This window comes from Botryllus schlosseri, chromosome 3, assembly GCF_051294905.1.
Source record: "Botryllus schlosseri isolate E-star chromosome 3, Bs_hap1, whole genome shotgun sequence".
Taxonomy (NCBI): Eukaryota; Metazoa; Chordata; class Ascidiacea; order Stolidobranchia; family Styelidae; genus Botryllus; species Botryllus schlosseri.
Window position 1 is genome coordinate 19,485,938 of NC_137238.1, and position 14,413 is coordinate 19,500,350.

General features: G+C 40.2%; 1 protein-coding gene across 6 annotated transcripts in view; it reads right to left on the reverse strand.

The window, feature by feature from the left end:
• Positions 1-5,871: 5,871 nt before the first annotated feature.
• Positions 5,872-14,413, reverse strand: part of LOC145435990 (protein KHNYN-like) — a 31,405-nt gene continuing 22,863 nt past the window's right edge. For 5 of the 6 annotated variants that reach the window (XM_080313286.1, XM_080313284.1, XM_080313285.1 and 2 more), the window contains exons 3-7: positions 13,299-13,459; positions 10,984-11,262; positions 8,967-9,200; positions 7,893-8,149; positions 5,872-6,074 (exon numbers count right to left, since the gene is read on the reverse strand). In XM_080313286.1, the coding sequence (XP_080169412.1) occupies positions 7,933-8,149; positions 8,967-9,200; positions 10,984-11,262; positions 13,299-13,459 (891 nt within the window). In that variant the 3' untranslated portion in view covers positions 5,872-6,074; positions 7,893-7,932. The remainder of the gene's footprint in view (positions 6,075-7,892; positions 8,150-8,966; positions 9,201-10,983; positions 11,263-13,298; positions 13,460-14,413) is intronic. The other variant, XM_080313289.1, reaches the window with a different exon arrangement.

Here is a 14,413-nt window from a genome sequence, read left to right on the forward strand (position 1 = left end):
ATCGGTCAATATGGTCGCAAATTGCATGTTGCTATCAATTGTTATCCACTCTCTGCTCACGTAATCAGATTTACTGGTAGAGCTGAGTGAGGTGTGTTTGAAAAGGTAGGACCCCTCAATAATAATTAAACATCTTCGGGCGTATACCCGTTGGCAGGGACGAAGCAGCACTTCGTCAGGCCCCTCCAAAAAAAACTTGGGTCTTGGGCGTCCATAGCGTGATAAACCTACCACCAATCATCATGTTGTTCGCTTTCACCACGAAATTAGTCGTACTATTTAGTGAGCTTGTGCAAAGCGCGAAAATTTTCGATAATTCATGATAAAATCAGTCAATAAGATCGTGAATTGCATATATATTGCTATCAGTTTCTTGTCCTCTCTGCTCACGTAATCACATCCATCGGTAGTGCTGAGTGAGGTGTCCTGGAAAATGCAGGGCCCGTTGGTATGACTCCGTAACATGATGTTATTTTGTCACCTCCTTTCTGCTATATCAAAAAATATAGAATCGCCCAAACGCAGGCTTCTAAACTAAAAGACGCACACGATTGCAAATTGGTATTTCTTCACTGGCATATAATTTTCCCTGCGGGATTGTATTTGTCTTGTGAGGTTGAGAATGCCAAGACAAGAGCATTCGGCGCCAGTCATGTAGGCACCTATATGGACAATTAAACCTATATGTATTTTGTATATATAACGAAGTTTTCGGTCAGCATAAGGGCGGTCCTTTTCGGCCAAGGTTTTCTCGCTGCCGATCGTTCTGGCACACTTCTTGGGGTCTAATGTTACATGGTCTAAAACTTGATATGTCTTGGTGCATCGTGACGCGGTAATGGCCGACGCCGATATGCCCATTTCTATAAATCTTGAGTATTTTTTGTTAGGGGAGAAGTACCCCAAAATCAAGATACTTATTTGGCAGCTCGAAATCGCGCCAAGCGCGAAAAATTTTTGAAAAAGTTGCATAACTTTTTAAAAAATACTGTATAATTTATGTTAATTCACGAAATAATTTTGGGCCCCTTTTGAGCTCGCCCCCCCCCAATTGGGGGGTTTGAGCTGCGGCAGTTACGGTGCTGCCAGCAGGTATCCAATTTTCGATAGCATAAGCATTCGTCCATATCATTTGATGAAAATGATAGTATTGATATGGAAATGCGATGCTAATCCTCTGTTTTCTCGAACAGCACGTTTTAGAAAATAGCATGGTGTGGCGCCATTCCCCATATTATAATAAGGCCCGTAGTGTAGTCGAAGAGCAATACGAAGAAGTTGTATAAGATACGATGTAAACAGTTTGCGCGATTAGTAAACGTTAATAAAAATATGGTGGACCGTATAAATGCCATATTGTGTAGCTTTATTTCCAGAAATTAAAGGCATTACTATTACACTTGCTTTTATACTTCAACATGTATGTTATCCAGAAAAAAGAACTGATAATAATTATAACTCAAAGTATATGATACTGGGAATTGAAAGTGAAATATAAATACTACTTCTAAAAGGAGAACATGTATTTCATGTTTTTAGTCTAGAAAGTTTCGAAGGTGGTATGCTAAAACAGCTTTAAAACTAAAGAAAAGTCAGAGTCCACTTTTCCAGATTTGGACACGCTATGGTCATGCTAGATTACGATATGACAAGCAAATGCTAGATTGCGAAACATCAGTTTCAAACGTTATATACTGTGATGAATTATTTGATATCGACGAAGGGCGACAATGTGGTGTGAACGGAACCACGCCAACCCTCTACCTAAATTATATTCACCGATACTTTCGTGAAATCATACTGGTCACTCCGCATCCAGCACTGCGCGCGAAGAGCGACGAAAATTCTGGGCTTTACTAAACTTTTATGAAAATTAAATGTTGATACTCCGTGAAAACAGCCCCGAAATTCCTCAGGCTATCTTCCTGATTGGAAGATTGAACTACTTCTACTTGACAAATTGAAAATAGCGAAAACTAAGTAAGTAGATCACAAAATATTACGAAGTAGAAGTAGGGAAAATCAGATCTACTTGAGTAAGTACCAGAAGTAGAGGAAAACTACTTGAGTACTTCGAAAAACTAGAAGCACTTCGTTACTGACCACCTCTGTGTTTAACACATGTTTTAAACAAAGTGTTTTAAAACACCGTTTGTTCTAAATGCAACCCTAGTTGCGGGTCACTGTTCAAATTTCGTAGAGGTCGCGATAATGCAATATCGAAACAGAATAGGCCACACTGTTGAGCAACCACGTTTTAAAACTTTACGTTTGTACAACGCCGTGCTCACTAACATGGGCGATGGGCATGGTTACCTCAAAAGAAGTCATATTTTATTAAAGAACACAAATACAACAAGAAATATCATGATCATGAAATTTGTTTTATTTTGAACATTGTGCTACGCACGATACCTGACCAGACCATGCTTTTCAGCGACTAATGAATCGATATTGGGGCTAGCCAGACATGTTACTAGCTGAAAGACTATCTCATCTTAAAGATTGATCGTATGGGAAATACCTTTCAAAGCCTATCGGTTTTTGAAGTGTCTTAGCCATTGCACGTCAAGGCAATATATGCTCATATCAGCTGCGTGTCCATCGCTTGAACGCTGTTGCCATCGCCGAAGCCGTTTCGGCTAGTGAGAAATAGAGTTGTTGGGCACAGGCCAATAGCTTATTTTGAAACAACTACAATAATTTGAAACTGGAATCAATTTTTACTTACGCTTTACTCTGCGTTCTTCCAAAATCTCGGATCAGATCGCCGGGCACAAGTGGCTCGCGTGTTGGTGACGCTTGGTATAGTACAAAACGACCCAAGCTTGGTGGTACACTGGACAAGTGTACAGACAGTCAGACATTATAGCCATTCTCATACTTATAGAAATGCACTGTGATTTGATATGAACTGCATATGATTTATGCTATGTTTATTTCTCATTCACAAATCCATTCACTTTCAATTATTTTTTGTGAATTCAGTAATTCTAATTCTAATCTAACTTGAGAAGAAACTGTGTAGCTATAATTCTAATTCTAATCTAATTTGGAAAAGCTGCAAATTTTCTAGTTGTCCAAGACTCCACCCAGGTGTTTTCCAAGGTTTGGTTAGGGTGACCGCTAATTAGTTTTAAGAGACCGCAAGTGTTTCATTTAAATACAAAAAATAGCCATATTTGCTTATCGAATTATTTGTTAGGCTACTGGCAGTGTACAATCACAAAACAAAACTTTCAAGCTCTATCTGAGGCAACAAAACAGATCCGGAATCCCGTTCCCATCTGCCAGCTTCCATTTCTTCGTTGTTTGCAGATTCCAACGCCTTCAACGCTTGTACTGTCACTTTTCGTCGGGCCTTTGTTTTTTGCCACTTCTCACCTATCTTTTGTGCATCCTGGTCAGTAAGCTGCTCCGGACCGTTCGTCGAAATGTGGATTAGAGCATTCAGGGTGATATTTAGTAATGTTTACTTACGGTGCTCACTTCAGAAGCCGCATGATATTAGACCACTTCCATTTCTAATTAATTAACAGTTTATAAAAAAAATTGGTTTAGAATGCTTACTACATTGGTGACTCGGAAATGTCTATTTCTACTTGCACTTGAGCAGAAATGTAGGACTTCTAATTTTACTCGAGCGTAATTATTACTTCGACCACCTACGTGGGTCGACACTGGATTAAAAAAATAGTGTTGTCACGCCACGAACTCACAAAGGTAGGTTAATGTTAAAATTCTCAAAACACAACGCTAAAAGCGTCTTCGCCGACGCTTGGCAGCGTGCGAAGAAGACAGTGTGGCTGACCTAAGCAGCCTACTCCGTAGTGTTTCAAGATGAAGAAGAAAGGTGCAAAGTCAGCTTGAGTCAGTGTCTCATCGTTCTTTGATACGTAGATACAGATTTAAGAGAACGGTAATGTCTGTAATGTGAGGATAGTTGAGAACGAGTTCTTTGAAATCTCCCTTCCCGTCAGGGAATAACTCGGCCATCAAACCGCTCTGGCGATCGTTCAGCAATGCCTGGCGTGGTGGCACCGGAAGTTGCCTTTGGTCCCATTGACTTACGGGTGGTGGCCTCGCGTTCATCCACGGAGGCCGCGATATGCGCTGTGGGGAATTCAGACCGGGCACTGCCGCGTTGCGTTCCGGTTGAATTCAAAAACTTCCAAAGGAAAGGGGTTTATTAAGCACGAATTTGGCGGGAACTAAACAATTTATTAACTTTGACACATATCGTTTCGTGCGGGATTACAGTGCATGAAATGAGAAAGATTTTGACACGCATGCAAAAAGCTGTACCCAGATGGGTGACAGTGATGATCATTGAGAAGTCGGATGGTCAGCACGGTTGTAACCACGTCACAAGGTTTCGAGTCACAAGTCAGGGAGCAACGAGCCGAGTTCAAGTCATAGAGTTTACAGTTCAGTGTCGAGTTCGAGACAAGTTCAACTCACTTCTCTCAAAAACTATGCTGGTATCGAAGGTCTTGAATCCATAATATACCATGGCCTACTAAATATTTTTAGTAGGCCATGAATATACTCATTTTTCACTCTAAACGGCTTTATTCAAACAGATAAAAGACAGTTTCTGAGCCTATTTTTCAATTGTCCATCCCGATATGCGAAACTTGAATAAGTCATTCAGAGTACAAGTTTAGGCAATACACAAATTGAGTAGAGTCGAGTCATTTTCCACTCGAGTCAACAAAAAATCACGACTCTAGTCATTACAAACCGGGTGGTCAGTTACGAAGTACTTCACTTTTTCATACTCCTGGAGTAGTTATGATTCTACACTACTACTTTAAAGTTTTTCAAGCAAAACTAAGTCTAGAATACTTGCTTCTTTACTTGCTTGCAAGTCACTACTTCTACTCGAGTAGAGATATTTTGAGAATACAGAATTGGTTTACAGCAAATATATTGGTTCAAGTTGGTGGTTCTCAACCGGGAGTCCACGAAACGTCCAAATTTGCAAAATGGTTGACAACCTAATTTGAATTTTTTCAAATTAAAGAAATCATTAGGCAGTTTCGCTCCATAAGTGCTAAAACTCCAGGACTCGCATACCCTGAATGGCCGTCAGTGATGATATCTTCTACCGCCTTCATTTAAATTGCCAATTACCTACTGGCACAAACTAATTGCATTTTCGGATGTTTTGGGGTTCGGAAAACATTTGCTAGCAAAATCCATTTCCTCCGGTGACATACCTAACCGCTATGATGCCAGAATACCGTCAAGATGAGTTGCTAGATAGAAATGACTAGGCTAAACGTAATATGATCGTTAAAAATCTGTTTCTTAATTTTGGTGCCATATATGTTGCGTTCATACCAAAAGGTGTCGTCGAAAACGTTACACGTTATCATTACATTAGCCACTATCTATTTTGGTGGAAATGGATTTTTGGTACCCGTTCATATCAAATAGACGGCACCTATTTCCAAGACATGACCGCTTAGTTCAAGAAATGCTGTTACAGAATTCGCTTTGAAATAGAAATATTAAAAGTCTTCCCAATTTCTACATTAAAAGTATTACGTTGTTGTCAAGAGAAGTCATTTTGCTGCTGTTTATCACCGGCCTACAGTTAATACTTGACAGATGATAGTAGCACCATAATTGAGCTACGTTTGAACTAAAACTGGGGGAGGTGGTCTGCGACGGTCCAAAGGGGGTAAACGCATCATTTTTCATCAATAAAAAACTTATCAATTGGAGGAAGCAATGACTTGATACCGAAGAGGAATTTTCGCATTCGAATACTTTCGATGGAATGTAGGTGGCGATAATCACACAAGACCTCAACACCATATCACTGTTATTAAATATCCCTTCATATATCACTCATACGTCGTATCACAATCGAGCGAACACAGATTTTCGAAACATCAACCGATAGAACAAGGAATCAAAGAGTTAACAGTGACAGATCGATTGCAATCTCTGATATTTTCGACTCTGCGATCAAGGCCCGAAAGTCCAAAGCAAGACTGCGGTACATATCTTGCGATTGGGGCCGGGCTTGCGATGCGGACAGCGGAAATCGTCAGTATCGGATTCTGAAAATGGAAAAGGTCACGCGATAGCAAAAAGCATGCAAGCTTCTGTATCTGACATAGTCACACAAGGGATGCAGTTACCGAGCATGCGATACTCATGTTTTAAGGCAGTCGTCGACAAAAACTTACAAAGTTGTGAGCATCGCCAGCAGACTTGGACAACTACAAAATTACATATTTTCCGAATTAGATTTGAATTCGAATTATAGCCACAGTTTTTTCCAATTTAGATTGTAACATTTAACTACACAGTTTTTTTTTCAAATTAGATTGTAATTAGAATATTTACCTAAACCGTTTTTTCCATATTAGATAGTAATTAAAATATTCAACTACTGTAATTTTCCATGTATAATGCGCAAAATTTTCACGATTTTTTGCCCTAAAATAGGGGGGTGCGTATTATACATGGGAACAACACACTTGAAAAAAATCTCCTTCGATAAAAAACTTGTAATCAGGCCTTTCCTTTCTTCGTGTTTGTTTCCAATCGCTCATCACTTTCCGCCATCGCGCACAGTAATTCGTTTTATCAGTGTAACGCGCTACCAATTAGCGTGTTGCCAATTAACTACAGTCGTCTGCACAGCACGCGATCTCCTGCTGCGTTGGTTTGCCGTTTGCACGCGAGCGAAATTAGGTCATTCATTGATTGCTATATCTCAAAGATTGGTTGAGCGTATTAAGCAACACATTCCAAAACTGATTCGGTCAAAAACATGCGCAAATGATCGCACGGAGCTCGCACGTCAGTGCAAATTGGCTGCCAAAACAGACTGCTATGACGATTATCAAGCATATGCTTCGTCAATTGGTCAGCATTTGAGTGAAAACCTTGCCTGTGCACAGCACTATGATGACAATATGTTCACTGTCTTTGTTTCATCTAAAAGTGCTTGAGTCTACTATTATTCAGTTGAACAAACCTATTTTATGTAGACAAAAAGATTTCCTCTATAACCTACAAATTTCCCATTAGTGCGTGTTGTCTTGTGCGTGTATAACTGTTTATTTATGAATTGCGTTGCTACTATAGTACCGTATGTCCGAATACTTCATAGTTTGTTATTGTTGCCGTTGTTACGATGCGAATTTCATGGTCTGTGATTTTGATTGTTACGTCATACTTTGCCTTTTTGGTTTTGCTTTTAAATCTGTTAAATCCCTTTAGTGTGCCGTTAACTCTTGAAAAGAGGCACCCGAAAAGTCTTCGAGTTCAATAAATATTATTTTACAATGGATATTGTATTGAAAGCTATATTCATGATTGCTATAAGCGCGCGCGGCAATCCTTGCTAACTCATCGCTTCAACGACAAGCCACATGCGCAAAATATAATCGCCTGCGTAATCAGTCGCATCTCCCACAGGCGTGGTGTGCACGACATAACAATCGCATCTGACCTCGCGCGCAAGATGTCGCATCGCCGGCCTCGCAGGCTTTGGCTGGTCTTTGCCATCGTTTAGAGACAATGCCGTTAATCGCATAATGATTAGTGATCGTTATGTCATCATTGTTAAACAGTGACATCGCAAAATAGACAACATCGTATACTAAAACACAGCTACTCATGTACTGCGAATGCAGGGTGCGTACTAAGGTACTATACATGGGTACAGGCTTTTTCACAGAATTTGTATGCCATTTTAAGGGTGCGTATTATACATGGGGGCGTACTATACTTGGAAAATTACGGTACTCGATTTTTTTCTAAATTAGATTAAATCAGAATATTAACCTATACAGTTTTTCGAAATCAGATTAGAATTACTGAATACGCGAAAACTTGGACAATGAATGAAGCTGACTAAAGCTTACCCAAGCAAAATCTACACATCATCAACTAAGCCAGGTCCTTTTACTGTTCCATTGGCACTTTCAGAAAGTTCTCCAAGCTGGGTCCGTGTCTGCCTAGCGGGTCGTTGGGGAACATAAACAGGTCCCCGACCAGGGTGAATTGCAGCATCTGCTGTTGAATGACCGGCTTCCACTCCGGGTCGGTCTCCATGATGTCTCGGTACTGGTCGTTCGATACAATCACACCGCCGTTACTCTCTGCCAGCTGGATGATGAACCTGAACGAGCGATCGAGTTCAGGGAAGCGTTCCAATGACCGGAGTCGTGATTTTTTTCGTGGCTCAATTCGAGTCGGGACTCGGACGGCTAACACGAGCATTGCATTGTAACTTTGAAGAATAGTAAAGTTATAGCCATATCGGCAATTTGTGTATCAGTAGACACTTGAAAAATTGGGTCAGAAACTGTTACGATTGAGGAAAGTTGGTATGTTATGCAGACTTGTACAAACTATCCTTCTGATTACTCAACGGTCAACTAGTTAAAGTGTTTTTATTAGTTCTAGTTCTGGTTGGGTATATTGAAAAGTGAGTAGTTTTAGTTACAGTTGCCAGTTTTGAAAAGTCTTCTGTTCTAGTTCTAGCTGCACATTTTGGAAATCAAGTAATTTGTACACGTCTCTATATTGGTATTTTGTCTATCAGTACAGGTACTTGAAAAATAGAACAAGAAACTAATACGAGTAAGAAAAGTCGGTGTGTCATGCAGACTTATACAAACTACCAGTCTTGATAGTTGACGGTCAACTAGCAACTGTTTTTTTTTAGTAGTTCTAGTTATCAGTTTTGAAAATTCAGTAGGCCAGTTTATGAAGTGAGCAGTTATAGCTTATAGCCATAGCTCTGCATTGTTCAATCAAGTTGTTTGTAAAAGTTTGATGTCATGAATGCGAGTCATTCGATATCACCCAGCAAAAAAGTGAGTTGAACATTACTTGAATTCGGAACTCAACGGCAAACGCAATAAGTTGAACTTTGGATCTCAAAAGAGGATTTTGACATCAAAATGTCAAATGTACTAAACACTGCCCCCCACCTGTCGTCATAACACACAATGTGCCCCCCATTGACTTTTCGCGAAGGCGTCAACTTGACCCAGCCGGCATTTTCCAAGGCACTGATCAGGTGCTGGTCGGTGACTGGCGGTTTGACCCCGCCACCCAGTCTGTAGTTGGGCACCATGCATATCACATCGCCGTGGCCCCTTTCCAGGAAATAGCGTACGCAAAGGGCGATGCCGCGGCACGAAAACCTTGATCTACATCCGTGCCTGGTAGAAGAACAAAACGCGTTACGTATCGTGCTGCAATATGTCAGATAGGTGTAAAAATACAGTCGAGCCCGATTAATTCAGACACTGGATACCCGTCCAGACCACTGCTTTATTCGGCCTATCTTCTCCGGGATGAAACAAATGTAAGAATTGCACATATAAAAATACTCCCGTTAGTTCACATAATTCTCCGCTTCATTCGGACAGAGGTTCGCAATTACAATTGTTAGGCTATGGCACGATGAATAGTATTTCATCGTTCATTCGTTTTAATACTAGATGAGTGATTATGCTGAAGCAATGATGATCCATGCAGTGACAATAAACTCATCTATGGAGGAGTGATAGCATCATAGTCACTCGTAAATTTACATCCATGATACATAAAATAGTGTTTCAACCCTTGCTGCACACTGCACTGCTTAGTACTGTATTTTAAGAATAACTGTACTATTTTAACAGTATATATGTGTTACACAGTAACGTAGTATACGGCACTTGTTGAATCACTTGGTATCGAAATACTGTACTATAAAACTAACCTGAAGGTGTATCTCTTGTGCGTTTTATGGGATCAGGGCCAATTACTGCAGTATTTCGCAGTTGCAACTCCTTAACTACATATTAGTACCAATGTAGGGATGACTCGAGTCATGACTTGACTCGAGTCAACTTTTTCGTGTGACTTGACTTGACTCGAGTCACTTCGCAAAAATGACTTGACTTGACTCGGCGCTTCAGAAATGTGGATTGACTCGTGACTCGGAGCGAAATGTATGAGTCAATTTCAAGTCATCAATAATAATGGTGTCGATTTAATCACTGTATCATGTGTATGTTCGGATAATTCGCGATACGCCAGTGACAGGAGAGCAACCAGTCTTTCACTTATTGTACGTTCCACTTCCACTGGTCCTCCATTGTTATATCACAAATAAACAAAAACAAAATGATCAGAGCTTACGTTGCCGTGGTAGTAGTAGATTAATCTAATAGCTATGTTTCTTAGATGGCGCAGTGCTAACCTTTACCAACCCTCTTGTATGACTTAAATCGAATCAATATAATTTATGCCTTTACATTCTCACGGATGTGTAGATGACTAGTGTATTGTACCATATCAATTTGTTTAAACTTCTCGAGGCTTCATATTCTGCCCTCTAGTTTGGCTGATAATAACAGACTGTAGCATGTAACTAGTCAGTTACTCAAGTATTTTGTTAGTGCGATACAACGCCTTTTTGCTTGTATATTTAACCTTATATTCATTATTTGGTTCAAGATAAAGGTTAATTAATCTGTTTTCCACACAGCTGGCAAAATGCTATGACTTTGAATCATCACTCATACTTCGAAAATTCAATTTGACTTGAATTGTGACTTGACTCAACTTGACTCGAGGCACCTCCAAAAATCGAGTGACTTGACTTGACTCGAGTCACCTTCGAAAATCGATTGACTTGACTTGACTCGAGTCAAAATCTGCAACGACTCGATATGACTCGCGACTCGAAGGTAGTGACTTGATCCCAGCACTGATTAGTACAGTATTTTAATACATTGTCTGCCTTTGGGCAACGGAGCCATGAAACGAACAATTGATTTTCTGTTTGATTCGGTTAAAAGCGAGCGGAATCAAAGTGTCGAAATTACATGTAACCTGAGTCAACAGGACAGTATAATTTTGTGGATAGGTTACATAGGATTCTGGGGTTACATAATTTTTGATCCATGTGTATGGCTAACCTGCCTATAGCGATTCAAACCAAAAATGACTCACGTGATAGCCACATTGCTGCCGTCTATAACGACCGGCCTCAGATCCGGTTTAACTGGAGGCCTCTGCCTGGACACCAGCTGCTCGTTGGTCATATTAGCGACGCGTTTGGCCAGTGTCTGATTACCCACCAGGACCTTTGTACGCTTGACCGGAACAGGCTGCGGTGCATATGCCGTGTCCACCAAGTCCCTGGCCGTAGCCACGGCGGCGGTTTTCCTTCGTAGGCACACGAGCCTGCGTTTGCTGTGCTTACTTTTTGTTCTCTTCGTTCTGACGTATCTAAATCGACACATCACGCAGGATTAGGGCTGGACACAACGGTTCCAGTAATCGAATCAGAATCAAGTTTTAATCCTACTGATTTGAGTAAAAATAGTGAGAGGCGATTGATTCATCTCATTAAATTATCATCGAAAATTATAGTTTCGATACGATTTCCCAAAGTGAAAAAGTTGCATTAAAAGACCACATTTTGGTCGGTTGACTAAAAAAAAGGTCAACTTCCCAGTTTCACTTCCGAAATACAGTTTTCCATCCACATTCTCCATTGGTTGACTAAAAAAAAAGGTCAACTTTCCAGCTCAGCACCCGAAATACCCGTTAGAGCAGGGGTCACCAACTCAAAACGGGTCGCGGGCCACTTTTCCAAATTTGTAGAGGCCGCGGGCCGCATGACTTCAATATCGAGATAAAAATAGGCAACGCAGTTTAACAGCCACGTTTTGATAACTCAAAGTCAGTACAACGCCGTGCTCTCTTACATCGGTGACGGGTATAGTTGCCACAAACGAAATAATAATCTATCGAAGAAATAAAAATACAACAAAAATCATGATTATCACTTTCATTCTATTTTGAACTATGAGCTGCGTACGATACCTGACAACACTCTTCAGCAACTAAAGCAGGGGTGACCAACCTCTTTGCTATTCAAGGCCGCATTTCAATTACTTATTGATTACAATTACAATTACTACAGTGCATAGTCGTAATGAACTAACTGGAGGCCAAATATCCACGCTAAACTGTCCTCGTCCATTGCCAGTGAATTCCGGAGTAAACTATTAACTCATATTGGCTTACTGTACCGAAATCGTGGCATGTATAGAGACATAGATCCGTTGTGTAGTCGCGCGAGGCGCGACAATTTTTCATGTTCATAAGCAAATTTCGTCAATATTATTAGCATAGTTTCATATATTATTATCAAATATTTATCCCTTCTCAGCCCGTGTGATCAGATTCACCGGTATAGCTGAAGCAAGGGTCGGGTGTCTTCGAAAATTTAGGGAAGTATTATTGCTGTGCTGCGGTACATCTTTGGCTGGGCAAATCGTTAGTTCCCTTTTTCCTTAGTCCCGATTGTTATTAGTCCCCTCTCAATTCGTAACTTCAATTTGCATATTGACGGTCGCCAACACATATTAATCGACTTAAGTGTCGGCGGCCGCATAATTTTACTTCTACTATGCCGCAGATTGGCTAACCCTGGACTGAAGAATCGCTTTCGGGGTTAGCTAGACACGGTAGGCTACTTGTTGGAAAACTATCATCTCTTAAAGCTTGGTATTTCGGAGAGCCCGAAGTCGTTTTCTAAGCGTATCGGTCTTGGCAGCGGAGTCCATGCAATAACATACCCATTCATATCAGCATATTCTTTCCCCATGGAATAATATTACCAACGCCGAAGCAGTATCAGCTAGTGAGGAATAGTGAAATTAGGCACAGAAGAATAGCTTACTTTGAACATCAACAACATTACGCTTAAACTGAATCAATTTCAGCATTTCCAAATGCTTTACTAAGCGTTCTTACAAAATTTCAAATCAGGTCGCGGGCCGCAAAATATGACCTCGCGGGCCGCGTGTTGGTGACCCCTGCGTTAGAGCGTTACTTCAGTGCTGATTTACGGTATTTCAGTCGAATTTGGCCCTGTATTTCACCAAAGTACTCAAAAAAACAGTTACCGATCTATTTAAATATACCACCAAATATTTTCAGTAAGTTGGTTGCATGAAAAATTGAATAAACTTTCATGAAAAATCGAAAAGGTTGCAAAAAGTTGCATGAAAAAATGGACGTAAGTTGCACTATAAGATTCTCTCAAACAGCTTAAAACAGCATTCTACATAACTTTCGAGTATTTAGGAAGCTGCCGGAAGCTGTAAAATAAAGTTGCAAAAACTTGCCCCAATTATAATATATAAAATTCAAAATATTCCTCAAGTTTTTACATAATTTTTATTTACAATCAAAACGCTGTAACACGAAATCCAAATTTGAAATCCAAACACATGAATTATAATTTCACCAACCTATAACTGCTGTCGGCAGGGAAAATCAAAACTGACAACTTGTCGAAGAAGGTGTTGGCCAGTTCGGGGTGATCTGGCATGTTGAAGTGGCTTCGAAAATGCTGCAGCAATTCAGTCTTGTTCACGTAGTCCCCACGATTATTTGTCCCTTCGTAGTGAATCTGAACGTTGAAGCTAAACGGTAATCCACCTAATATTATCTAACAAACAAACTCTTTGAGGTAGGCTATACCCGTAAAAGAATGATAACTGTATAATAATTAGAGCCTGAATTGAATGGTGCTCGAGAGCAGGGGAATTAAGCTTCGTTTGTCTGGGGTTATGAAGCACAGATTAGAAATACCTAATCCAAAATCTTCATCGTTCTGAACAAGTAGACTACCAAATTTTTTTGAATTAACTGTGTTTAAAGTTACCCCGGCACGCGAGGCAGCTTTGGATGGTTTAGTTATTTGTATGTCTTTTCACTATATGGTTTACAACAGTGATTCCCAAACTGTGTGCCACACTACTGTGCCGTCAAAAATTTTAGGTGTGCCGCGCATATTTTTCGGATTTTGTAAAGAAACTGAAAATAATTAAAATAGGGCATGCTGGCAAGGATATTCAACAGCTGATAAATGACCTCTTGTGACCATTCAACCTCGTTTCGGTTGCATGTGTTTGTATTAAAAACATAGTAACCGCATTACCGCATATAAATATTTTTAAAGCAACATTTGCTTAAACGTGCCGCGAGCGTATTGTAATTTTTCTAATGTTCCGAAAGCGAAAAAAGTTTGGAAACCAGTGGTTTATAACACCTCCTAAATGAGGATTATTTGGTCAGAGTTGATGAGAGCAGTGGCTACAGATGCAACAAAATAGTATAGGTCTGGCCTGTTTCACGATTTTCACCTACTCCCACCTCTCCCCCAAAAAATAGGTTCATTTATGAAGACTGATTCCGCACGAATTCGTCCCCCATCTCAATTTCTACTCACGACTTCCCCAGTCGAGACTTGCAAATTACATATGGTATTAGGGTTACTGCACTGACAGCGTCAGCAAGCATCAAACTTTTTGCCGTGATTTATTGCAGAACTCAAATATTTCCTGTTCTTTAATATAAGCAT